The sequence below is a fragment of the Ipomoea nil genome, unplaced genomic scaffold (assembly GCF_001879475.1).
Source record: "Ipomoea nil cultivar Tokyo-kokei standard unplaced genomic scaffold, Asagao_1.1 scaffold0681, whole genome shotgun sequence".
NCBI classification, from domain to species: domain Eukaryota; kingdom Viridiplantae; phylum Streptophyta; class Magnoliopsida; order Solanales; family Convolvulaceae; genus Ipomoea; species Ipomoea nil.
The window spans coordinates 188,622-215,782 of NW_017617109.1; the positions used below are offsets into that span (position 1 = coordinate 188,622).

A 27,161-nucleotide genomic window follows, 5' to 3' on the forward strand; every position below is an offset into this window, starting at 1 on the left:
TGTTCAAGGCACCAATTGAAGAATCAGAGGATATCCAGAGACATGTACCCACACCGCATTGATACTTGATATGTAAACCAGAACTTTGAATTTCTAAATATTTATTCAAAATTCTGATTACATGTCAAATATCAAGGAGGTGTGGGTACATGTCTCTGATACATCACTTTTCCTAGGATGTGTGTGATTACATAGAAATGAGAGCTCCTATTTATAGCTGTAGGATAGAGAGTTTTGATAAGCTCAAACTCTTTTGATATTATCTAATTAACAAATTAGATAATATCAATATTATCCAAAATATTTCAAATATATTCAAATATACTAATATTGATAAATAATCAATATTTATCAAAATTTAAGTGTCTACAAATGCCCCCTCGAGACTTGCTTGTACACCACTTGAGAGCATATAAAACTTGAAAGTATGTAGTGCAAGAAAGTCTCGACACTACAACTTAAAGATATAAGGCCGTTTCAACTCGTGCCAAGGAGCCTTGAAAGATATGAGGCCGTTTAAACTCGTGCCAAGGAGTCTGAACATAAGGCCGTTTAAACTCGTGCCATGGAGTATCATTTAGCTTCCTCCGTTTCAAACTTCATACAGGGTTTGCCCCCATATCGGTTGAAAATGCCTATGAAGAGATGAGAGGCAGAGCTGTCCCACTGGGCGTGCCAATTTGTGAACAAAGAAAATTGAATATATATTTAGAAATTCAAAGTTCTGGTTTACATATCAAGTATCAATGCGGGTGTGGGTACATGTCTCTGATACATCACTTTTCCTAGGATGTGTGTGATTACATAGAAATGAGAGCTCCTATTTATAGCTGTAGGATAGAGAGTTTTGATAAGCTCAAACTCTTTTGATATTATCTAATTAACAAATTAGATAATATCAATATTATCCAAAATATTTCAAATATATTCAAATATACTAATATTGATAAATAATCAATATTTATCAAAATTTAAGTGTCTACAAATGTAAACGCGAAAATTGAATTATATTTAGAAATTCAAAATTCTAGAGTTACATTGAATATCAAATGCGGTGTGGATACATGTCTCTGGATGTCCTCTGATTCTTCAATTGGTGCCTTGAACACTCCACCATTGATGGGCCTCCGGGTTTCAAGTGGCTTGATCTTCAAAGAAGGACTTGTATATATAGCTTGTTCTTCTTGAAGGGCCTCCGGGTTCAAATGGCTTGATCTTCAATGGAGGTTTGGATCAATAGGCATAGGCATGATCATTATGGAGGAGAGACTTCTACTTTCAGTATCACATTTTTATTGTGATCCTGAATAATATTTTTCTAGATGTTTACATCACTTTTCCTAGGATGTGTGTGATTACATAGAAATGAGAGCTCCTATTTATAGCTGTAGGATAGAGAGTTTTGATAAGCTCAAACTCTTTTGATATTATCTAATTAACAAATTAGATAATATCAATATTATCCAAAATATTTCAAATATATTCAAATATACTAATATTGATAAATGATCAATATTTATCAAAATTTAAGTGTCTACAAATGCCCCCTCGAGACTTGCTTGTACACCACTTGAGAGCATATAAAACTTGAAAGTATGTAGTGCAAGAATGTCTCGACACTACAACTTAAAGATATAAGGCCGTTCCAACTCGTGCCAAGGAGCCTTGAAAGATATGAGGCCGTTTAAACTCGTGCCAAGGAGTCTGAACATAAGGCCGTTTAAACTCGTGCCAAGGAGTATCATTTAGCTTCCTCCGTTTCAAACTTCATATAGGGTTTGCCCCCATATCGGTTGAAAATGCCTATGAAGAGATGAGAGGCAGAGCTGTCCCAATGGGCGTGCCAATTTGTGAACAAAGAAAATTGAATATATATTTAGAAATTCAAAGTTCTGGTTTACATATCAAGTATCAATGCGGGTGTGGGTACATGTCTCTGATACATCACTTTTCCTAGGATGTGTGTGATTACATAGAAATGAGAGCTCCTATTTATAGCTGTAGGATAGAGGGGTTTGAAAAGCTCAAACTCTTTTGATATTATCTAATTAACAAATTAGATAATATCAATATTATCCAAAATATTTCAAATATATTCAAATATACTAATATTGATAAATAATCAATATTTATCAAAATTTAAGTGTCTACAAATGTAAACGCGAAAATTGAATTATATTTAGAAATTCAAAATTCTAGAGTTACATTGAATATCAAATGCGGTGTGGATACATGTCTCTGGATATCCTCTGATTCTTCAATTGGTGCCTTGAACACTCCACCATTGAAGGGCCTCCGGGTTTCAAGTGGCTTGATCTTCAAAGAAGGACTTGTATATATAGCTTGTTCTTCTTGAAGGGCCTCCGGGTTCAAATGGCTTGATCTTCAATGGAGGTTTGGATCAATAGGCATAGGCATGATCATTATGGAGGAGAGACTTCTACTTTCAGTATCACATTTTTATTGTGATCCTGAATAATATTTTTCTAGATGTTTACATCACTTTTCCTAGGATGTGTGTGATTACATAGAAATGAGAGCTCCTATTTATAGCTGTAGGATAGAGAGTTTTAATAAGCTCAAACTCTTTTGATATTATCTAATTAACAAATTAGATAATATCAATATTATCCAAAATATTTCAAATATATTCAAATATACTAATATTGATAAATGATCAATATTTATCAAAATTTAAGTGTCTACAAATGCCCCCTCGAGACTTGCTTGTACACCACTTGAGAGCATATAAAACTTGAAAAAGTGTAGTGCAAGAAAGTCTCGACACTACAACTTAAAGATATAAGGCCGTTTCAACTCGTGCCAAGGAGCCTTGAAAGATATGAGGCCGTTTTAACTTGTGCCAAGGAGTATCATTTAGCCTCCTCCATTTCAAATTTCATATGGGGTTTGCCCCCATACCGGTTGAAAGTGCCTATGAAGAGATGAGAGGCAGAGCTGTCCCACTGGGCGTGCCAAAATATGTAAACACAAAAAAGTAAACTTTGTATATATTCACAAAATTCCTTGTACAGCGTGTGTATAATTCAATGCAGGTACAAAATCTCTGTCTAGTCCTCTGATTCTTCACTAACGTTATCTATGGAAGTGCCTCTGGGATTCAATTAGCGTAGCCTCCGGGATTCAATTGGCGCGAGCCTCCGGGATTCAAGTGGCGTAGCTTCCGGATTTAAGTGGCGTAACTTCCAACGACGAGCGTCAAGAATTTAGAAATAATCAACCCTGCAAAGTTTCAAAACACATGCAATGGATTCAAGCTGCTTTAAGATCCTCAAATGCCTTCAAAAGACTTCAAAATCTTCGAGACAATCAATTCTGCAAAGCTCCAAAGTACCTGCAATGGATTCAAATTGCCTGCAAAATCAACAAAGATGCCTTCAACTTCAAGCGGTCTTCAATGCCTTCGGGCTCTTCAAATGCTCTCAACTCCTTAAGCCTTCAAGTTCTTCCAGCTTTCAAGTGTGTTTTGGAATGAAAACGAAGGCTCTATTTATACTAAAAGCTTAACCAAAATTCCTCAACCAACTCCCCTTTTTAGTTAACTAATTAATTAATTAACTAATTAGGAAAATGAACCTTGCCCAAGATTAAGTCCAGGTTCATTATTGTATAATCTAATTCAAATTCAAATTAAATTATAATTATCTAATTCAAATATAATAAAATTAATATTATATTTAAATTATAATTATAATTTACATTCAAATATGAAATGGGCTTGGACCAATTAATTAACTAATTCAATAGCCCAAATCAAATTCAATTGGACTAATCAAATTAAATTAATTAATTTATATGATTCAATTAATTAAATTGGCCCAATAATCAATTCCGATGTTGGTCCAATAACCATTGATCGGTCCATTTGTTGGGTTCAAATTTTCTGTGTCTACAAATTGCCCCCTCGAGACTTGCCGGGACATGCCGCTTAATGTGCTTGGAGTGAGAAAGTCTCGAAATTTAACAAAATGGTCCTTTAAATCCATCGTGGTGCATCTATCTCCATGGGTCAAAATGTATGTCCGAATATAAACCAAAATCAAAAGATTAAATTAGCACAAAATGAGCCAAGACAAATCAAATGATACTGGCCCAATGCTTTTCAATATATTTTGTTGTGAAATGGCACAAAATGGCGCAATGCACTTTAATTCCATGAGCTCAAAATTATTTTAGGATGAAGTTGGCAAAGTGTAGCTTGATTCCATGAACCCAATGTTTGCCAGAATATTTCATGGACTCAAAATTATTTCACTCACGAAAAGATTAAAATGGCGTAACATACTTTAGTTCCACAAGCCCAATTCCAAGAGCCCAAATACATATGGTCTCCCAAGCCATCCCAAATTTAAGTCAAAGTTTAACACGGCAATATCTCACTAGGATAAGTCTGTATGCATCCAACTCCAACCGAGCTCACTGTAAGCTGTAACTATTGAGCCCATGATTCTAGCGGCATAACTGTTTCTGTTGCACAAGTTTTATCTCAATATGCTAGATTGTAGAGTCCAACTCCACCCAAACCTCTTTCACCCGGCACTATAAATAGAGATATTAACTCATGGATCCATACAAACACGGAGGAAAACCAAAGAAGATCTGCGCTGGTCACCGAAACTTCATCCCTCAACCAGGTAAATGTCATCCTTACTTCCCTTTTTCTTCCTATATATAGTCTCCCATATGCAGAAATGACAACACGTACGTCTGGAATACGAAAGCGAGAAGGAAAGGAGCAATTATTTTTTGAAAACAGGAAAGGAGCGACTTAAACACTAGAAGTAACTTGCCAACTACTTCAAGGATTTTTGCCAACTTATGGAACAACCAGCAACGTGGATGGTGCCAAGCAAGTAGAACAACCACCGGAGATTGCTGAGCTCCCCGGTAGATTTTTTTTTTTTTTTTTTTTTGAAGTTGCCGGAGTTCTTCGCAGAAGTGGCCGGAGTTTTTTGTTGTTTTAGGAGGTTGCCGAAGTTCTTCACAGAAGTCGCCGGTCGTAAATCGCCGCTGGAGTCTGCCGTCCAACTCCATTTCTTCACGGTGGAGCCCGGACGTTTTTTGTTTTGTTTTTTTTTTTCCCTTGAAGTCGCAAATTACAGCTGTTGGAGCTTTCTTCCGCATCTTATTGTCATTGCTAGGGGACTGACTGGAATCCAAAGGTCACTACTGACAGAGGCTGATCGTCGCACCTCCATCGTTGTCGCGTACGTTGAGAGAAGACAGAGATGAAAGACGCTGCCTTTGCTTTCCCTGTTTTGATTTTTTTTTTCCTTCAAAGATTAGAGGACATGGACTGAATGAATGGGGTGCGATGACTACACAGTACACACTGTTCAATGATAGTGGTGGCATGCACTGAGACCATTTGGACAGCTCCTCCCCATTCTTTTTTTGTTTTCCTTTTTCCTTCTTTTTTTGAAGTCACTACGCAACCGCCAACACTGTCGGAGTCAAGAGGTTGCCTTCTGCTCGTCTATGCTTCTCTGCTGCTTGGAGGTCGACGCTGCTCAGCCTCTCGCCGGAAGTCGCTTGGAGTTTTTTTTTGTCTGTTGCAGGTCGTCGGAATGTTGCCCGCCGAAAAAAAACTTGTCGCTGACGCTGCTTAGAGGTGGAACAACCACACTCTGTTTCCCTGCTGTCGATGTCATTGGAGGAAAATCGGAGTCCGCCTGCTGAGTCGCTGCTGTGATGAGGAAGTCCTCATTTAAGGAAGAAGAGAGAGAACCGCTCCTTGGGTTTACAGAGGAACACCTAAGCTACTGCTCTTATCCACAAGTCCAAGCTATCTAATCCCACGTGAATGACATCTTTATTGGAAATGAGATGAAGGATTATGGGCCCACCAATCACTTTTTCAACAACACCACGCCACCACCATCCTTACCTCTAACATATAGTATATCTGGAAAGAATGGAAAGAATATATACTGCATCCGTAATATATATAACATGCATTGTATATGTACACACATGCCAACTTCTCTTTTGTTTTTTCCTCTCTTTCTTTTTTTTCTCTTTTTTTTTGGTTTCGTTTTTTTGCATGCTTTGTAGTTTTTTTTTTTTTTTTTTTTTTTGGTTTCTTTTTGCTTCGTTTTTTTTTTTTATTTTTTGGGTTTGCTTTTTGTTTCTTTTTTTTTTTTTGTTTTGTTTCTCGTTGCCAATGTCTAAATGGCAATACTATAATATAATATAATAATAATAATTATTATTATATATTTAGAAATTGAATATATATTTAGAAATTCAAAGTTCTGGTTTACATATCAAGTATCAATGTGGTGTGGGTACATGTCTCTGGATATCCTCTGATTCTTCAATTGGTGCCTTGAACACTCCACCATTGAAGGGCCTCCGGGTTTCAAGTGGCTTGATCTTCAAAGAAGGGTTTGTATATATAGCTTGTTCTTCTTGAAGGGCCTCCGGGTTCAAATGGCTTGATCTTCAATGGAGGTTTGGATCAATAGGCATAGGCAGATCATTATGGAGGAGAGACTTCTACTTTCAGTATCACATTTTTATTGTGATCCTGAATAATATTTTTCAAGATGTTTACATCACTTTTCCTAGGATGTGTGAGATTACATAGAAATGAGAGCTCCTATTTATAGCTGTAGGATAGAGAGTTTTGATAAGCTCAAACTCTTTTGATATTATCTAATTAAAAAATTAGATAATATCAATATTATCCAAAATATTTCAAATATACTAATATTGATAAATAATCAATATTTATCAAAATTTAAGTGTCTACAAATGCCCCCTCGAGACTTGCTTGTACACCACTTGAGAGCATATAAAACTTGAAAGTATGTAGTGCAAGAAATTCTCGACACTACAACTTAAAGATATAAGGCCGTTTCAACTCGTGCCAAGGAGCCTTGAAAGATATGAGGCCGTTTTAACTCGTGCCAAGGAGTATCATTTAGCCTCCTCCATTTCTAATTTCATATGGGGTTTGCCCCCATACCGGTTGAAAGTGCCTATGAAGAGATGAGAGGCAGAGCTGTCCCACTGGGCGTGCCAATTTGTGAACAAAGAAAATTGAATATATATTTAGAAATTCAAAGTTCTGGTTTACATATCAAGTATCAATGCGGTGTGGGTACATGTCTCTGGATATCCTCTAATTCTTCAATTGGTGCCTTGAACACTCCACCATTGAAGGGCCTCCGGGTTTCAAGTGGCTTGATCTTCAAAGAAGGGCTTGTATATATAGCTTGTTCTTCTTGAAGGGCCTCCGGGTTCAAATGGCTTGATCTTCAATGGAGGTTTGGATCAATAGGCATAGGCAGATCATTATGGAGGAGAGACTTCTACTTTCAGTATCACATTTTTATTGTGATCCTGAATAATATTTTTCTAGATGTTTACATCACTTTTCCTAGGATGTGTGAGATTACATAGAAATGAGAGCTCCTATTTATAGCTGTAGGATAGAGAGTTTTGATAAGCTTAAACTCTTTTGATATTATCTAATTAACAAATTAGATAATATCAATATTATCCAAAATATTTCAAATATATTCAAATATACTAATATTGATAAATAATCAATATTTATCAAAATTTAAGTGTCTACAATAGTTTATAAAAATGAATAAATAATTTAAAATCGAGTAAACTTATAAACAATAACATTGTTATCATAATAAATAATAAATTAATTATTATTAAAAATTTATAAAACAATAATTACAAACATATAGAAAGCTAAAAATCTTTTTTGACTAGGAGCAAGAAATTAAAATATTTCAAAACGCAATAAAAAAATGCAAAAAGATATGAAACATAATTATCTAGATAAAATAGTTTGAACATAAAGCATATTATAAATCACACATCTTCTATATTATTTATATGATTTTTATAAATACTTTTTTTTTTTGAATACAAATACTTTTTCTTGTAAATAGATAAATTTTAAACTTTTTTTAGAATAATTTGAATTTGAATACATATAATGACGAATGATAGAAGCTTCTATATTACATTGATTAGATATTCATAAAAAGGTACGGAGTAAATTATCTTTTAATTTTTTTTATAACTCAATCTCAAAATATATCATATAACCCCGTCCGTCCTATATTTATTGTCCTGTTTGGTTAACATGAGTTGATTGAAGTTTTTTTTTTTAATTCTATTTTTCATAATATGTTTAGTATAAGTATATAAAAATTTATAAATTTAGAAATTGCATTAAAAATTTAATATAAAAATTTATATATTTAATCTAAAAAATTTTCATAATATATTTAGTATAAATATATGAAAATTTATATATATTTAAAAACTACATTAAAAATACTACTCCGTATTAAATACAAAAAATCAATAAAAATAAATTTTAAAAATATACATTAGAATATAAGCAAAGAATTAAAGTTGAGGAATTCTAAAATGTGAATGGAAGGATTGGACCACCGGCCTACAAAAAATCAATAAAAATAAATTTTTAAAATATACATTAGAATATAAGCAAAGAAGTAAAGTTGAGGAATTCTAAAATGTGAATGGAAGAATTGGACCACCGGCCTTTGATTAAATGAGGTTAAAATTTAAGTATCCTACCAACCAAGTCTATTCACCATATTGTTAAATATATGTATATAAATTACTTATACTCAATACATATATACTATATATATAACAGATAGGATGGGGCCCTCCCCAAGCATGGGCCCTGGGCAAGGGCCCAGCCTGCCCTTGCCCCAGGGCCGGCCCTGGTAAAAAACAAGCCAGAAAAGAATATTTGAGAGGATGTGAACAAGAATGTCTAGAAAGAATTTTGTTATATTATTGATCAATCTAATTTACAAACTATAGGAAGAGATGTATACATCATAGATTATTCTAAAAAGTATTTGTATAATATATAAAATAATTGAAATCCCCATCAATAATATTCAACATTAAACAAATTAAACTATCTAATATATAATTATATGTAGTTGAATAATAATTACTTTTTTTTTTTTGAAAATTTTATGCTTGCAATATATTAATGAATGAAAGCAACAATAGAGTTTGGGGGAACATCTTCCCAATACACAGATGAATCCTGAGCAGAGGCTGCTGCAGCTAGAGTATTAGCATGCAAATTCAAAGCTCTCGAAGTATAACTAACCGAGTAAAACTAAAACGAGGACAAAATAACTCTAATATCTGAAATAATTACCCGACATAGGACAATGTCGGGGCGTGATTCGACAGTAGACTGGTGCGTAGCTCCGAACAATCCGTAAACAAGACAACATTGGCCACATTTCGATTCTTCAGCCAGGAAAGAGCTTCCTTACAGGCTAGCGACTCTGCCATAAGTGGGGAGAAACAAGGCGGTAGCTTGCCATTACATGCGGCCATGAAGCGACCGTTGAAATCTAGAAGTACCGCACCAAAAAACGCTGCCCCAGTAGCATGATTGTAGCTTGCATCTACGAAGCACCTGGGGTACGATGAAGATTAATAATAATTAGGAAAAACGACACTTTTGACCTCTGAATTGTTTTACTATTGGAGATTTGGTCCCTGTCAATTGATTTGACCAAATTTAATCCTTCAATTGTTTATAATGTGACACAATTAGTCCCTGTTGTTATTTAATTAAAAATTTTGTTAATAAAATTTTATTTTTTAAAATTATAATTGTCAAATACTCTCCACCATTAAACTTTCTTCTCTCTCATGCATTAACGTACATCATCTGTTCGATAATCAATATCTTTTTTTTTTTTTGAAAACTCGATAATCAATATCCTAAATACGTAAACTCATCAGTGAGATTCGAGAAGAACTCGGTTGGGGAGGTTATTGATGATATTAAGCGTTTGAAGTTTCAGTAAACGTCCAAAGCTCGCCGGAATTTCTTGGGAAAAATTTGTTCCCACCAAGGACAAGCGCGGTGAGGTTCGTGAACTCCGTCAGAAGCTCCGGCAGGTCTCCGACAAACAAGTTCAAAGACAAGTCCAAACTCTCTAGATGCGAGCACAAGGAAAAGGAATTCGACGAGAAAAATCCACGAAGTTGTTATTGGTAAGATTGAGAGCGCGAAGGGTAGAAATCCGACAACGGTCCGCCGAAGAGGACGAAGTTAGAGAAGTCAATAGAGACGACAGCTTGACTCGGAGCAAAATAGTTGCATCGCGGTTCAAGAACCTTACCCATGGAAACAAAACCATGAAAAACATAAAAAATCTTCAACTTCGAAAAACCCATGAGAACAAATGGAACTGTGTTGGGCTGTCTTTGATGGAAGAGAAGAGTGTTAATTACAGTAAATTAATTGATAATATCAACCTAAAAATAGCAGGTGGGAGGGGTGGGAGGAGAACATACAATAATATGAATGAACAGGCTTGCATCTTTAAATTTTGATGTACAAGGAATTGTCAGAGAGTAAAGAAATTTTTGCTTTTGACTGTTTATGAGTTAAGATTGTTACAAATCAAATGTTTGATTAAGATGGCATACATTAAAAAGAAAGAAGGAAGTTTAATGGTGGAGACGGGAGAGTATTTGACAATTATAACTTTATAAAATAAAATTTCATTAACTAAATTTTTAATTATATAGCATTAGGGACTAAAAGTGTCACATTATGAACAATTGAAGGATTAAATTTGTTCAAATCAATTGACAGAGACCAAATCTCCAATAGTAAAACAATTCAGGGGCCAAAAGTGTCGTTTTCCCTAATAATTACTTTATTTTGTAGAAACTCAAATAAATAAAAGAGAAAATATTAAATTTATTTTTAACCATTACAAGATTTGAGCTAAAAGTTTTATATATACTAGCACTATAAAAATTGGGCAGTTGTTAAAAATTACAATTAGAAATAAATTTCAACAAAATTTATAGAAACGTTTTAAAAAAATTTAACAAATCTTTTGTATTGAAAAGAAGTATATGCAAAAATAAGAAGAAAATGACAAAATTATAAAGTATTTGTAAATCCACAAGAAATAATAAAGTTCAATGTATAAGTTATCAATACAACAAATCTCATTAAACAAGGGGATCCACTATCGCCATATCTATTTATTATTTGTGCAGAAGGGCTGTCTCTGTTACTACAACAGGCACAGAATAGTGGTCTAATTCATGGCTGCAGGGTTGCACGTGGAGCACCGTCAATATCCCATTTATTTTTTGCTGATGATAGCCTGTTGTTTTTCAAGGCAAACTCGCAGGAAGCCACTGAGGTAAAGAATTGTTTGGCTATTTATGAGAGTTTATCTGGACAAATGGTTAACTACCACAAATCTAGTATTTGTTATAGCAGGAATACGAATGTTGAGTGCAGGGATATGGTGGCACAAATTTTGGGAGTCGTGCAGGCCCCAAATTTTGGGAAGTATCTGGGTTTACCTGCTTTTGTGAGAAGAAATAAAAAGGCGGCTTTTGCTTATATTGAGGACAAAATTAGACAGAGAATTGGTTCGTGGAACAAAAAGCTACTAACCCAGGCTGGTAAGGAAGTATTATTAAAAAGTGTGGCTCGAGCTATGCCTACCTTTTCTATGAGTGTCTTTTTGTTGCCTACATCTGTTTGTACAGCCATTGAAAGGACAATGAATCGCTACTGGTGGGGATTTGGAACCGACCAGGGTATTCATTGGAAAGCATGGGATAAATTATGCATCCCCAAGAAGTATGGAGGCCTGGGTTTCAAGGATCTAAAAGCTTTTAATTTGGCAATGTTGGGTAAGCAGGCATGGCGATTGCTTACTAATAAAGGCTCACTGGTTTCTCGGGTATAAAAGGCACGGTATTACCCTTGTAATTTTGCATTTCCTCTTTTTATAAATAGATTAACTGGATTAATCAACTAACAAAATATACTGACTGATTCAGCGATGAAGTCAGTCAGTCATAATAAATCATAGAGGCGATTAACGAGAAGATAACAGAACAGAGACAAAGACACAGAATGTTTACCCAGTTCGATACAGTGTGTATCTACGTCTGGGGGACGATCACATAGGCGTCTAATCCACTAAATCATAATCCAATGTACAAAGGTAGATATACAATAATCTTACCCAAGTGCCCCACACAAGGTACATACCCAGTCTACACAGGTTTAGTGGATTGTTGAAGATGGAGAGCCATGCATACAGAAGTCCAATGAAATCCCTTCACTTGGAGAGCCCACTCTGATGCAGTCCACTTCAAAGACGCTCTAAACAGTTGTTCCCACAACTGTGTGATCACAGTGTCCTTTCGTTTAAGCAGCAGTGATTCTTCTCAAGTTCATCATCTTAATCACCATGAACAAGTTGTATTGAGAAGATGCATGACAATCAAAGTACTCGTCTCAGATAGCAGATGTGGAGTGTTTCTTCTTACTTTCGGCGTAACCCTAATTCTCGTTGAATAAGAGAACTTATAGATCCTTCAATAAACACTCTCCATAGATGACTTTGATTGTAGAAGGTAGGATTATAAATGAGAAATGTAATCTCTGAAGATTAGGTCCATACCTTTACAGAAAATATACGCTGATCTTCTTTCCAAACTTGTCTGCTTATACCGCGTACAACTTTATAGAAATCAGCTTCCTAAATCAGATCTTCAGTGTCAGTCCTTCTGTTGTTGCTTCTGATTGATCAGTCGTCTGTAGAGCTGGACGGACAAACTCTAAACCTATCTTAGTATGCCATAATAATATTGTCAATTATAATATGGGGTTTTTGAACAATTAAAAACACTAACAAACTCCCCCTTTGGCTATTATTTGGCAAAACAACTCGACTATATAGATAGACAAAACATCAAAAACTAAGATAGGATATTATAAAGAAGCAACCCATGAGTCAGATCTGATTACATAGAACTAAAACAAAAAACAGAAGATCCAAAACAGTTTAAGATAAAAAACAAGAAGTGGTGCCATCAAAACATCGCCCAGTCAGGGCCAGAAGGTACACAAACACAAAAACTCCCCCTGAGTTCATACTACTCCCCCTTTTTGCCAATGAGAACCAAATGTCAAGCATTGGAGGGAGCGTCACTGTCAGACTTCGCTGGTTCAGCAGCAGCAGCAGATTCAGATAGGCTTAAACGAAGAAGAACGGTTGCAAGCTCAGTACGGGCTCCTGTCAGTTGCTTAGCAATAATGCTGTGGACTGTCTCAAGATCAGAGACCCTTGCCTTCAACTGAATCGAGAGTTGAACATCCTTTGCATGGGGCGAGTCATCAGCCACAGTATCAGGTTTAGAATTGGATGGGGCAGTCACCGGAACAACATCCCGAATGTGGTCTCCAGTCAGAAGACGTTTATCAACAGTATAGAGCAGAGTTGGATTGATCACTTCACTGGGCATAGGCTCAAGACCCTGAGATGTAAGAATGCCATAAATCAGGTTCGGGAAGGGTAGCCTTACCTTCTGCTCTCGTGGATGAATCAAGGTGAGGATGTGGTAGTAAATCCATTTTCCCAGATCAATCGACATCTTTGTTCCAATTCGAAACAGGAAGCCTGCCAGAAGTTTGCCAACCGTGTGGAAATGGGCTGATGGGAGCCAATTGTGAAGGGCCAGACGATGCAGAATAACATATCTGGATGTGAGTTGTGAGTTCTGCAGATAATCCTTGTCACCTGTAGGCCAAGCTTCAGTCTGTCCACCTGTAAGAGTTTTGGCTACTAAGTTCCAGTCCGTGATTCCCTCTTCTTGCACAGCAGACAGTCCATAGTACTCATTGATCATGTCAGGCCCAAAAATGTACCACCTCCCTCTGATGAAGATCTGCATTGGACGTGGTCCGGTTAAGATATCAATCTCGTCATTGAGATTACAGTAGAATTCATACGTGAGGAGCTTTGAGTATGGGCAGATGTCAGTGACAGTCTTCAACAATCCTACTTCATTCAGCAGAGGTAGAATGTCACATACAGAGTTCAGCTGGTTCTCATCCACAGATCGTTGAACAATAAGGTCTCTTCTGACCATAGTAGACCATTTGGCCTGAGCAGTAGGAGATACAAACTGAGGCTTGTAAACAGATGTGTCAGTTTCCTCAACAGGTTGAACCTCAGGAGTAATGCTTCGACCTCTAGAACGTGTGGATGGTTTCCCTTTCCTGGCAGATGATGTAGGTACAGCAGAAGCTTGAACAGCAGTAGAGCCCTTTTGTTTAACAGACGATCTCAGTGTCTTGAACACTTGTTGGATAGGTGGATTTGCTTCAGACTTGACAGCTTCACTCGACTTCCTTCTCTTCTCAGGCTGATCCACATCAGCACTGTCATCACCAGTCCCAACAACAACTTTTACTGGAACATTCTTTCTTTTAGACCGTCTTGTTTCTTTGGTTGGGGATTGAACAGGAGTCACATAGTGACTAGAATCAGAGACATTAGCAGATGAGTTCCCAATAAGATTTGAAATCACTCGAATTTTGAAGGTTGTGGAGTCAGGATGAGCAGTAGCCTCAACAGTTGGAATATCATATGGAGGTGCTTGAGACCCATAAACTTCAACCAGAATCTTATCATCTTCGCTGGAGGATTCAGATGGGTGAATCACTCAATACGGTTGAGAAATTGAAGCAGATGGTAGGCCAGCAAAATGTCTCACATGCTCCAGACTTTCTCCTAACGATGTGGCAGTGTAGACTGGGATTCCACCAGTTTTCTCATATTTATGGGGGTTTGAGAGGTCAACAGTTTCAACAACAGCAGGTAAAACAGAAGGATCATCAGCAGAGCAAATTTCTTTGGGATCAACGGCAATCTTAGCAGGAGGCAGAGCAATATTATCAAGAGAGAATACAACTAAACTCAGATCATTTGGCTCATCAGAAGATTTTTCTTTCTCATCAGACACATGCAAGACATCATTTTTCACACAAACAGACTCACTCAACGGCAGGGATAAAGAATCAACATTCACAGGTGGTTACTCAGAGTTCAAAGCAGATAAGTTTTCCGTATTAACAGGCACACAAGACGGAGTAGCAGAATCATCAGGTTTATCTGGTGAAATTTCAATAGGAGAATCAGAATTGTTTGACCTGTTTCGGAGGATCTCCAATCTGTGTCTTGTTTCTTTTTCAACAGCTTCGAGATACAGGGGCTGCGACTCTTCTCGCCGTCGAGAGACCTCCGCAGATTCTAGGGCTCGTTGTGCAAAATATCGAAGAAACGCCCCGGCCCGATTTCCATCCGAGGGTTCTGGAATATACACTGGAGAAACTTCATCACTGGCCTCAGAAACCATCATCAGCAGTTCAGTTGCATCGTCTTCAGACCATTCAACATAAAACTCTGGGTAGTTTGTCATAACAGTCACCAAAATCTCATCGCGAAGCAGAGGATCAAGCTTGAGTTTCTTCTTCATAGCAAACTATAATAGCGTCTGAATATGCTTAAGGGCCACCTCCGGAGAATGTGTCTTGCTTCCGAGTTTGATGATGATATTTCTTACAGGGTCCGCCATTGGAGAACTTTTGTGAGAGGAGAAGAACAAATCAAGGAAAGCACGTATGCAGTGAGAGGGGAGGTCTGAGTGCTGAGATGCTCGAGGATATTTTTCTTCTTGGCCCGGTAACAAATAGACTTAAGGGTGATGAACTGTAATCAATGTGGCTTGTCAAATATCATGCAGACGCGATTGATTGACACAACGGTACGGCTTCTTTTTAGGAAGGAAACGGAACCCAAGGAAATTTGAATTTCGAAAAAAAATTAGGATCTTTAAGATATCTCTAAGATACATTAGGTTATAGAATCCACTTAACAAAAATAGAGAGGAATCTTAAAAGGAAGCCAAACCATAATACTGACCCGTATAAACCAACCTTCACTCCTCTCTGACTGACCAACTGCTTTATTAGTCAATTCTGCAAATTCCCAGAGAAGACCTGAGAATTTCAAAACGATTTGCGTCTAGTGGCTTAGTCAAAATATCCTCCAGTTGTTTGTCAGTTTGAATATATTCCAATTCAATTTCCTTGGATTCAACCAGGTCTCTAATGTAATGATGCCTGATATCAATATGCTTCGTTCTGGAGTGTTGAACTGGATTCTTGGAGATATTAATAGCACTGACATTGTCACAATAGAGTTTCATAATCCCTTGAGTAAGACCATAATCCAGCAACATCTGTTTCATCCATACCAACTGAGTACAACATCCACCAACAGCTATGTATTCTGCCTCTGCAGTGCTTAATGAGATTGAATTTTGTTTCTTACTTAGCCACGATACCAAGTTCTTACCAACAAAGAAGCATCCTCCAGATGTACTCTTTCGATCATCAATATTTCCTGCCCAATCAGCATCACAGTATGCAACAAGAGTTAGTTCACTGTCATTGGAGTACCAGAGGCCATACTGCATCGTTCCTTTTACATATTTCATAAAACGTTTTGCAGCTATCAGATGTGATTCCTTTGGATCAGATTGATACCTTTCACAGATTCCAACACTGAACATTATGTCTGGTCGACTGGCTGTTAGATACAACAGACTGCCTATCAAGCTGCGATAGACTGTGTTATCCACTGATACACCGGTTTCATCTTTTGATACTTTTGTGGAGGTAGATATTGGTGTCCTGGATGATTTACATGATTCCAGATCAAATTTCTTGACTATATTCTTAGCATACTTTTCTTGTGAGATAAAGTATCCTTCAGGGCTTTGCTTGACCTGTAGTCCTAGGAAGTATGTCAGTTGACCAACCATGGACATTTCAAATTCTTCCTTCATCACTTTTACTAACTCGTCTGTGTACCTCTGTAAGGTTGATCCAAACACAATGTCATCAACATAGATTTGGGCAATGGTTACATGACTTCCAGTAGTCTTTACAAACAAGGTTTTGTCGACACTTCCTCGTTTATACCCATGCTGGAGCATATACTGTGTCAGTCGTTCATACCATGGCCGTGGGGCTTGTTTGAGACCATAGAGAGCTTTTCAAAGCTTATAGACATATTATGGATGGTCTGGATCTTCGAAACCTTTAGGTTGAGCCACATAGATATCTTCGTGCAGATAGCCATTCAGGAATGCTGTCTTAACATCCATCTGGAACAGTGTGAATCCCAAAATACATGCGACAGCCAACAGAATCCTGATTGACTCGAGTCAAGCTACAGGAGCAAATGTCTCATCATAGTCAATTCCTTCAATCTGAGTGTACCCTTGAGCCACTAACCGAGCTTTGTTTCTTGTTATATTCCTAGCTTCATCAGTTTTATTTTTGAAGATCCACTTTGTTCCAATTATGTTGACACCATCAGGTCTTGAAACTAGATCCCAGACATGATTTCGCTCAAACTGATGCAGCTCCTCCTGCATTGCCTTGATCCACATATCATCCTGTAAAGCTTCTTTAACATTCATGGGTTCTATCTTTGAGGTATAGCAAGCAGACCCAGATATTTCTGTTAGATTATTTCTTATTCTGCTCCTGGTCTTCATCCCATCTGTTGGATCTGCAATGATGTTATCTGATGGATGATTTTTCTGAGTTCTGGTGGGTTTGTCTTTACCTGTATCATTTATGAGATTTGTCTCCTGTTCCGAACTTTCTTGATCTTCATTTGTGGATTCTTGTGATTTGGGCTGACTGCTGCTATCAGCGGTATTTGGTTCACTGAGAGGAAGCTTTGTTACTGAATCTGTCACTGCTGTGTCTACTGATTCTTCTGGACTGTCATCTATAACCACATTTACTGATTCCATCACAGATTAAGTCCTCTTGTTATAGACTCTGTAGGCACGACTGTTTGGAGAGTATCCAAGGAAGATGCTCTCATCACTCTTAGGTTCAAACTTCCCTCTTTGTTCTCTATCAGCCAGCACATAACACTTTGTCCCGAACACATGAAAATACTTCAGGTTTGGCTTCTTTCCCTTCTAGATCTCATATGGTGTTTTGGTCATTCCTGGTCTAAAATAGACCCTATTTACAGTGTGACAGGCTGTGTGTACTGCTTCAGCCCAGAAGTGCTGCGGCAGATGAGAGGCATGTAGCATAACTCTAGCCATTTCTTGTAATGTTCGATTCTTTCTATCCACTACACCATTCTGTTGAGCAGTTCTAGGAGCTGAGAACTCATGTGATATACCGTGCTCGGAGCAAAAATCTGAATATAGTGAATTCTCAAATTCTTTTCCATGATCACTCCTCAATCTCTGAACTTTTATTATAGACTCATTCTTTTCCTTCTGAACCCTTATACACAAAGTTTTAAAGGCCTTGAAAGCTTCTGATTTTTCTCTTAGAAAGTATACCCAACTGTATCGAGAAAAATCATCTATACACACAAATATGTATTTCTTTCCCCCAATGCTTTCTGTCTGTGTTGGCCCCATGAGGTCTATGTGAACAAGGTCTAGACACTTCTCAGTGGTGATGCCTCTTACTGCTTTGTGCAGAGTTCTGATTTGTTTCCCAATAGCACATGCACCACAGATTTTTTCAAGATCTATTCTGATCTTAGGTACACCTTTCACAGCTTCCAGTTTTATCAGCTTATCCATATCTCTGAAGTTTACGTGACCCAGTCATCTATGCCAGAGTTTTGATTCATCAGATTTGGATAGGTGACATGCAGTTTCATTTGCCAAAACATAACAATTGTCTGAGGATCGGGTTCCTTCCATGACCAGTTCATTTGCTTTGTCACTAACTCTGCAGCAGTTACGATCGAAGCACACATTCCAATTTCGATCACACAACTGACTGATGCTAATCAGATTAGCTTTCAACCCACTGACTAGCAGACTTCTTCTAATTGAGGTAGACCTAGTACATTCAGGGTTCCTTTCCCAACTATTTTCCCTTTTTGTCCATCTCCATATGTTACAGCTCCACTGGTAGGTTGAACAGCCATCAGACCCTTTACATTTCCAGTCATATGCCTGGAACAGCCACTGTCGAAATACCATCTAGCTTCAGTTATAGACGCAGTCAGAACTATAGTGGGGTAGCATATAACTTCTGACTTTCTGACCCAGACCTGTCTAGTGAACGATGTAATAGCCTTGTTATGATATTTTTCCTTTCTTTGATATCTGTAGAAAAAATAACATTCAGGCCGAGTATGACCTTTTGTTTGACAGTAGTGACAAATGGGGGTGTAATATCTAACTTTGACAATCTTATTTTTGAACCTTGAATAATGAGATTGATGAGTTACTTTGGCAAGGCCAGTATCAGCAGTATGGTCATATCTCCTTCCCTTGTCAATTTTCTGCACTGACCGAGATGACTGTCCTTGTTCAAAGTTGTGAACAGCTGTGGTCTTAAACATACCCTCTTTGATGAACATAGGTGCATTATTTCAAGATTCACCTCGTTCAAATCCCAGACCCTTTTTATCATTAGGATTTTTGCCAGAGTTTAGAATCTTATCTAAGGTTGATGTGGTGCCCATTATCTGGATATTTTTCTTCAGACCCTCCAATTCCTTTATCAGTTTTCCTTCTCTGGATCTTATCTGAGTGATAAGATCTTCTTTTATGACAAGGTCTGTATTCAGTTTCTTTAGAAGATCATCCCTTTGCTTCAGCTCGTCATTCAGATTTTTATTGACTTTCACAAGTTGTTCCCAACTTGCAACAAGTTTAGCAAATTCTATTTCAAGTTGAGTATGTCTCTCTTCAAAATCATCAGTTGATATGTAAGATTCTTCATTTGATTGGTTTCCGTCTGACTGAAGGTCTGTAGCAGTAAAGAAGGCTACAAAGTTTGCCACATTATCAGATGATTGATCATTGGATGTTTCCTCCTCATCATCGCTTAAAGTAGCTACCGACATAGCCTTTTTCCTCTTGAGATACGTTGCACATTCAGCCTGTATGTGTCCATACCCTTCACATTTCTTACACTGTACTGACCGGTTGAGGGATTTCCCTGTATCTGTGGAACTGTTTCTGTTTTGTCTTGTTCGACCAGTTTGAGATTGATTATTCTGTGAGAAAGGTGTTGTTTCAGCTTTCTGATATGAGGAGTTGTTGCCTTTTTATTGTGTCCTGGTAGACTGACCTTGACCTTTTCTGTTGAAACCTTTTAAGATTTTCTTGAAATTCTTGGTTAGAAGTGCCAAAGTTTCATCATCTATGTCGTCTGTGTCAGATTCTCGATCAGCATCAACCACAAAAGCCACTGATTTTCCTTTTCTATTGCTTGCAAGATCATCATCAGCAAGTACTTCCAGTTCATATGTGTATAAGCTTCCCAAAAGTTCTCCGACAGTCTTCTTTTTCCAACATGTGTGTTCCTGAATAGCAGTAACTTTCATCCGGAAGCGCTTAGGCAAAGATCGAAGGATCTTTTTGACTACTCTTTCATCAGTGAAAGGTTCACCAAGAATTGAGGCTCGGTTCATCAGATTCTGAACCCTAGTGTGGAAGATCGAAATGGTTTCCTCTTCATTCATTCTAAGGGCTTCAAATTCTGACAGTACCATTTGCAGCTTTGACTGCTTGACATCACTAGTTCCTTCAAATCTGGTTTCAAGAATCTCCCATACCCGTTTAGCTTCTTTTACCCCTGTGACCAGAGTGTAAACAGATTCATGCAGAGATCCTACAATCGTATTCAAAGCTTTGTTGTTTAGATCAGAAGCATTCATTTCATCGTCTGTCCAAGTCTCCATGGGCTTATCTTCAGTGGTTCCATCTGCATTCTGAACAGTTGGACGGCTCCACCCAGTCAGTTGGACGGCTCCACCCAGTTAGGACAGTACGATACACTCTGGTACCTTGTGCTTGGAGATATATCTCCATGCGAGCCTTCCAGAAAGAGTAGTTGTGACCATCTAGTTCTGGTGGTTTCATACTCGCATCCATCCTGAATACAAACAACCAGCCAACAAACACACACAGAGGCAGTTCCAAAAGGCAGAGAACAATGCAAAACTAAACAAAACAGCCCGTACGGATCAAGTCACTATGTAGACTTAAAAGCTCTGATACCACATGTAATTTTGCATTTCCTCTTTTTATAAATAGATTAACTGGATTAATCAACTAACAAAATATACTGACTGATTCAGCGATGAAGTCAGTCAGTCATAATAAATCATAGAGGCGATTAACGAGAAGATAACAGCACAGAGACAAAGACACAGAATGTTTACCCAGTTCGATACAGTGTGTATCTACGTCTGGGGGACGATCACATAGGCGTCCAATCCACTAAATCATAATCCAATGTACAAAGGTAGATATACAATAATCTTACCCAAGTGCCCCACACAAGGTACATACCCAGTCTACACAGGTTTAGTGGATTGTTGAAGATGGAGAGTCATGCATACAGAAGTCCAATGAAATCCCTTCACTTGGAGAGCCCACTCTGATGCAGTCCACTTCAAAGACGCTCTAAACAGTTGTTCCCACAACTGTGTGATCACAGTGTCCTTTCGTTTAAGCAGCAGTGATTCTTCTCAAGTTCATCATCTTAATCACCATGAACAAGTTGTATTGAGAAGATGCATGACAATCAAAGTACTCGTCTCAAATAGCAGATGTGGAGTGTTTCTTCTTACTTTCGGCGTAACCCTAATTCTCGTTGAATAAGAGAACTTATAGATCCTTCAATAAACACTCTCCATAGATGACTTTGATTGTAGAAAGTAGGACTGTAAATGAGGAATGTAATCTCTGACGATTAGGTCCATAACTTTACAGAAAATATACGCTGATCTTCTTTCCAAACTTGTCTGCTTATACCGCGTACAGCTTTATAGAAATCAGCTTCCTAAATCATATCTTCAGTGTCAGTCCTTCTGTTGTTGCTTCTGATTGATCAGTCGTCTGTAGAGCTGGACGGACAAACTCTAAACCTATCTTACTATGCCATAATAATATTGCCAATTATAATATGGGGTTTTTGAACAATTAAAAACACTAACTACCCTAAACAAACTTTCTCTGAAGTGGATATTGGAAATAATCCTAGTTATTGCTGGCGTAGTATTATGGCTGCCAAAGGTTTAATAACTAGTGGAGTGAGACGGCGGATTGGGAATGGAAATAATACATTAATATGGGAGCACCCCTGGCTACATGATGAATTGGAACCCATGATTCAGACAGAAATGCCACCACAATTAGCAGGAGCAAGAGTTGGGGGCTTAATTGATCAATCGACTAGTACATGGGATCCTGATATTTTATCAGATATTTTCCAACCAGATGATATACCTAGAATATCAAAGATCCCGGTATCACTGGAGTATGAGGACATATGGTATTGGTATGGGGACCCAAATGGATGCTATACTGTCAAGAATGGGTACAGGCGTATTGTAGGCACTTATGAGGATAACTATGGGTTTGATAAGTGGAACACCCTATGGAAGCTAAAAATTTCCCCAAAATGGAAAACCTTCTTATGGAGAGCAATAAGTGATATCCTCCCCACCACCACCAGTTTAATTATAAAGCGGGTAGATGTTAACCCTATATGTGCCATGTGTGGACTAATGGATGAAAATATTATGCACTCATTGGTTTTGTGTGATTATGCAAGAACCATATGGGATCAATCCAACCTTCCACTTCCCCATTTTGTGAGGAATATTTTTCAAGAATGGTTTCGAACGATCTTAAATGTTCTAGACACTAATGGGGTATTATTTGCAGCTGCAATTTTATACAATATTTGGAGAGCTCGGAACGAAGCAGTCTGGAATTCATGCTTACCCATGCCGAAGAAAATCCTCGCGATGGCCATCACAACCATGCAGGCGTGGCAGCAAGTACATCACGCCACCACGCCAGCGCCGGCCGATCCACACCAGCCGCATTCCGTACAGGCACTGCCCGCCCATACTCCCGGAACAGTAGCCACGCGGCCCAAGCATTGCTTCATCGATGCTGGATACAGGCAGCAGCCAGGATCAGCCACAGTACGTGCAATCTTGTTCGACGATCACGGAGAATATATAGCGGCTTACAGTGCGTCCTTACACAACTGCTTCTCGCCACATATGGCCGAAACTATGGCATGCAAAGAAGTGTTGTCATGGCTCAGAACACGTGGAGAATCTTCGATCGAAATATTTACGGACTGTCACACACTCCAGGCACATCTGTCCTCTACTGAGACTCGATCTAGATCTTATCTTGGCTATGCTCTTGATGCTTGTAGAGCATATATGGCGATGCTTAATTATTGTTCAATTAATTTTATTCCTACATCGCAGAATTATTTAGCACATATGTTAGCTTCGGATGCTTTTAATTACGATTTACCTATGTACTAGGATACTATCCCACCAGACTCAGTTTCAAGTTATCTATAAATACAACCTCATTGGTTCCTAAAAAAAAAAAAATCTCATTAATTAGAATAGTTTTAATTCAAATTAATTATAACTTTACACTTAGATTTAACAGTGTTAAGGAAAAAGCATAAAAGATGAGAGGTAACATAAGAACTTATTTGTATTAGTATCACAAAAAGAATATGACCCTGTTTAGTAAATAGATGTTAGCTGATAGCTGTTAGCTGTTAGTGATTGGGTTAATTAAAGGGTATAACTAGTTGATAACATTAGCTGATTGTAGAAAGGTATTTGGTAACTTAGCTGTTATCTAATAGTTGTTTGGTATAATTTATTTTCACAAAAAGCTAATTGAAAAGGTTGCTTTGAGCAGCTTTTTGAATTTTAACATTTTAGAGTTACAAAAAGCTAATTAACCAAACACTTATATTGATTTTTTAACTAAATCAAACAGTTAATAATGATCAAATAAGCCAAAATTAATTGGCTATAAGCTAACTATTTTACCAAACAGGATCTATATGTTACAAGTCATTAATGCAATCTATTATACTTATACAATTTTATTACCATTATAATAATCATAATATTATTGGTTGTTATTATATTTTAGTAGATATTATATGTATACCTCATTGCTAACCAGAGATCAATTGTGATTGGAGCTTCTCCGACCACTCGAGCTAGGGTCAAGAGGGAAGTCCAGACTAACGATGAGAAAGCAGACAACGCGGAAAGGAGCACCACTGGAGTCACCGTCCGTTGACTAGGTCTGTCTCTCTCTCTCTATCAGAGTCTCACAGGTGCTTTAACAGTACATTTTGTCTGATGTTTACATGCCAACACAAAAGTAGAGTTAAGATTTGGTCCCTTGACTATAGCGAAATTATTGATTTGATCCTCGACTATCATTTTTACCAAATTAAGTTTTCAACTTTGAAAATCTTATTCAATTTTGTCCTCTCGTCAATTTGAGCCGTAAGATGATAACAGAGGATGAAATTGGGTAAGATTTTCAAAATTGAGCACTTAATTGGTAAAGATGATAATCGATGACCAAATTGATAATTTATCAATAGTCAAGGGACCAAATCGGTCATTAACTCCACAAAAGTAGATAAATAAAAGAGTTAATTACCAAAATAGTCCCTTGACTATAGTAAAATTATCAATTTGGTCCTCGACTATTTTTTTGACCAATTAAGTCCTTCAACTTTAAAAATCTTAACCAATTTGGTCCTCCGTTAATTTTGCCGTTAAACTTCCGTTAACTTGGGACCAAATTGATAATTTTTCTATAGTCAAGGGAGTATTTCAGTAATTAACTTTAAGGGTGGCAATTCGATTCGATTTTCCTTAACCGAACCAAACCATACCGAACAATTCGGTTAAGAACTGAAAGGAAACACCATTTGATTTTATTTAATAATAATAATAATAATAATAATAATAATAAAAAGTAAAATCAAGTCCCTTGATGTCTCCTTTACCATTCAACCATTTCCTTATTATTATAATAATAATAACTAATATTTGTCCAGTACGATGCACTGAAAATATGTTATAAAAATATACTCTATATGAGGTTTATTCATATATAAAATTTTTGTTATTTAATAATTATTATGTGTGAATTCCTATAATAAAATTATGAACATAAATATATTTACAATTAAAATAATATTTAAGGTGGGTGATTACTACAAATCTTAAACTATATTAAAATTTTTAGTACATAGTATTTAATATTACAAATTTTTAAGAACTTAGTAAACTACAATAGTAATTGAATTACACTTTTAAAATCACCACGGATCAAATTTTTTAGACCTTTGAGATTTCTAACTCTAGATGTAGCAACATACAATTGATCTTTAAAGACCAAAATCACAATCTTAGTTCGAACATTGATTTTTTTTCCAAATACTATCGAATTAAGTGTGTAATCAATAAAAGATGAGAACTAATAATTCGAGAATATAATCTTAATGTTACTAAGCCACTTCACGTCAATTAAGTTGGAGAGTGTTGTTGGATAGTATCCGATGAATCCACGAATAACGCATCTTTGTCTCCGTAGTCCTCAATATGCACATCAACAATCTTAAATATTAGGCCGCCTAGCTATGCCATATATTAATTTCAAATTTATGAACTTTGGGGTTGCATGCAATAAAAAGTATATTTTAAATATACTAAGGGTACATTATATATGTTTGTAAGGTACTTTCAATATAAAAATAATGTATTTTTAACATATTAAAAATGTATTTGATATTCATGATCCATACAATTATGTGGACCATCGTTCACACAATAATTTGCCAGTAGAAATTGAAATATAAATAAATAAATAAATAAATATATATATATATATATATATATATATATATATATATATATATATATATTAGAAACTGTCCGTGGAAATTATTATCATTATTATTATTATTGCAATAATTATTATTATTATTATTATTATTGTTATTAGTATTGTTATTATAATTAACAATATTATTATGGTTTTGTGAAAATTAAATATTGATTATCAACATTTAATTTTCACAATAACAATATTATTATGGTCTTGTGAAAATTAAATGTTGATTATCACCATTTAATTTTCACAAGACCATATAGCTTTATTATATATAGGATAATAATAATAATAATAATAATAATAATAATAATAATAATAATAATAATAATTATTATTATTATTATTATTATTATTTTGTATTTTTATTTTTATTCTTATTATAATTATATTTTAATTAAAATCAAACGGTATTTCCAATCAGTTTTTAACCGAATTGTCAAGTACGGTTAATTACTTTAATGTACGGTACGGTTTAGTTTGCGAAAAGCGAACCGAATTGCCCACACCTAAAATTAATTACTGAAATGATCCCTTGACTATAGAAAAATTACCAATTTGGTCCCAAGTTAACGGAAATCTAACGGCAAAACTAACGGATGACCAAATTAGTTAAAATTTTTAAAGTTGAGGACTTAATTGATAAAAAAAAAATAATCGAAGACCAAATTAGTAATTTCACTATAGTCAAGGGACATTTTGGTAATTAACTCTAAATAAAAGTAATAATAAAACCAAGGATAATAACGACATGCATGGATCGAATTGATTTTGCAATATCAAACAACTTGTCACACTTTTAATCTCCTCCTCTCATTGGTTATGATTGTTCGAAAAATGTCCACGTTAAGATCAGTATGTTCACATTTTTTTGGATGAGATTAAATTTCTTTCAATTATATTTCATTTTAGACTATGAATGTGTTTGAATTGGTTCATAGGTTCGACATAAGGAATGGGAATGAAAAATTATATATTTTGTTTGATTTACAACTTTTTAAAACATAGGTATACGATTTGTCGATTGAATTATCCCTATAATTAAAAAAGTTTATTACCTAATTTAAATTAAGTATTATTTCATTAATTCAGTCTTATCCATTTTGATTTCATTGTCTCCTCATTTCGTCGCCTCCTCACTACATAGGATTACTGCTTTTAGATTTTTGTTTTGATTTTCGGTTTATATTGGTGATTTGGATGTCATCATATTAAGATCAATTATCTTAATTTTTTTGTTTTTGTATTTTTAAAACTTTTATTCCAATTATAGGGTTATGCATAAGTGCATAACAAAACAACAATATTTGTAATTATTCCAATTTTAACTTACCACTAAACATGCAAAATACTTTCACAATGCGTATTTCGATCAATTACAAGTATTTGATTCCCATTCAAATTTTGATTCTCATATTCAAACGAAACACACCCTATGTATGACCAAGTCTAAGATTCAATTTCATTGTAGACTATCTTATTTTGTTGAGTACTATTGGTAG

The 27,161-nt window shown here is 36.2% G+C and overlaps 1 protein-coding gene across 1 annotated transcript; it reads left to right on the plus strand.

Moving 5' to 3' along the window:
- The first annotated feature begins 21,971 nt into the window (after window positions 1-21,971).
- Window positions 21,972-24,048, plus strand: LOC109175036. The gene is made up of 2 exons (XM_019324294.1): window positions 21,972-22,904; window positions 23,929-24,048. Exons 1-2 carry the CDS (start codon window positions 21,972-21,974, stop codon window positions 24,046-24,048), a joined length of 1,053 nt encoding a protein of 350 aa, XP_019179839.1.
- The last annotated feature ends 3,113 nt before the right edge of the window (window positions 24,049-27,161 follow it).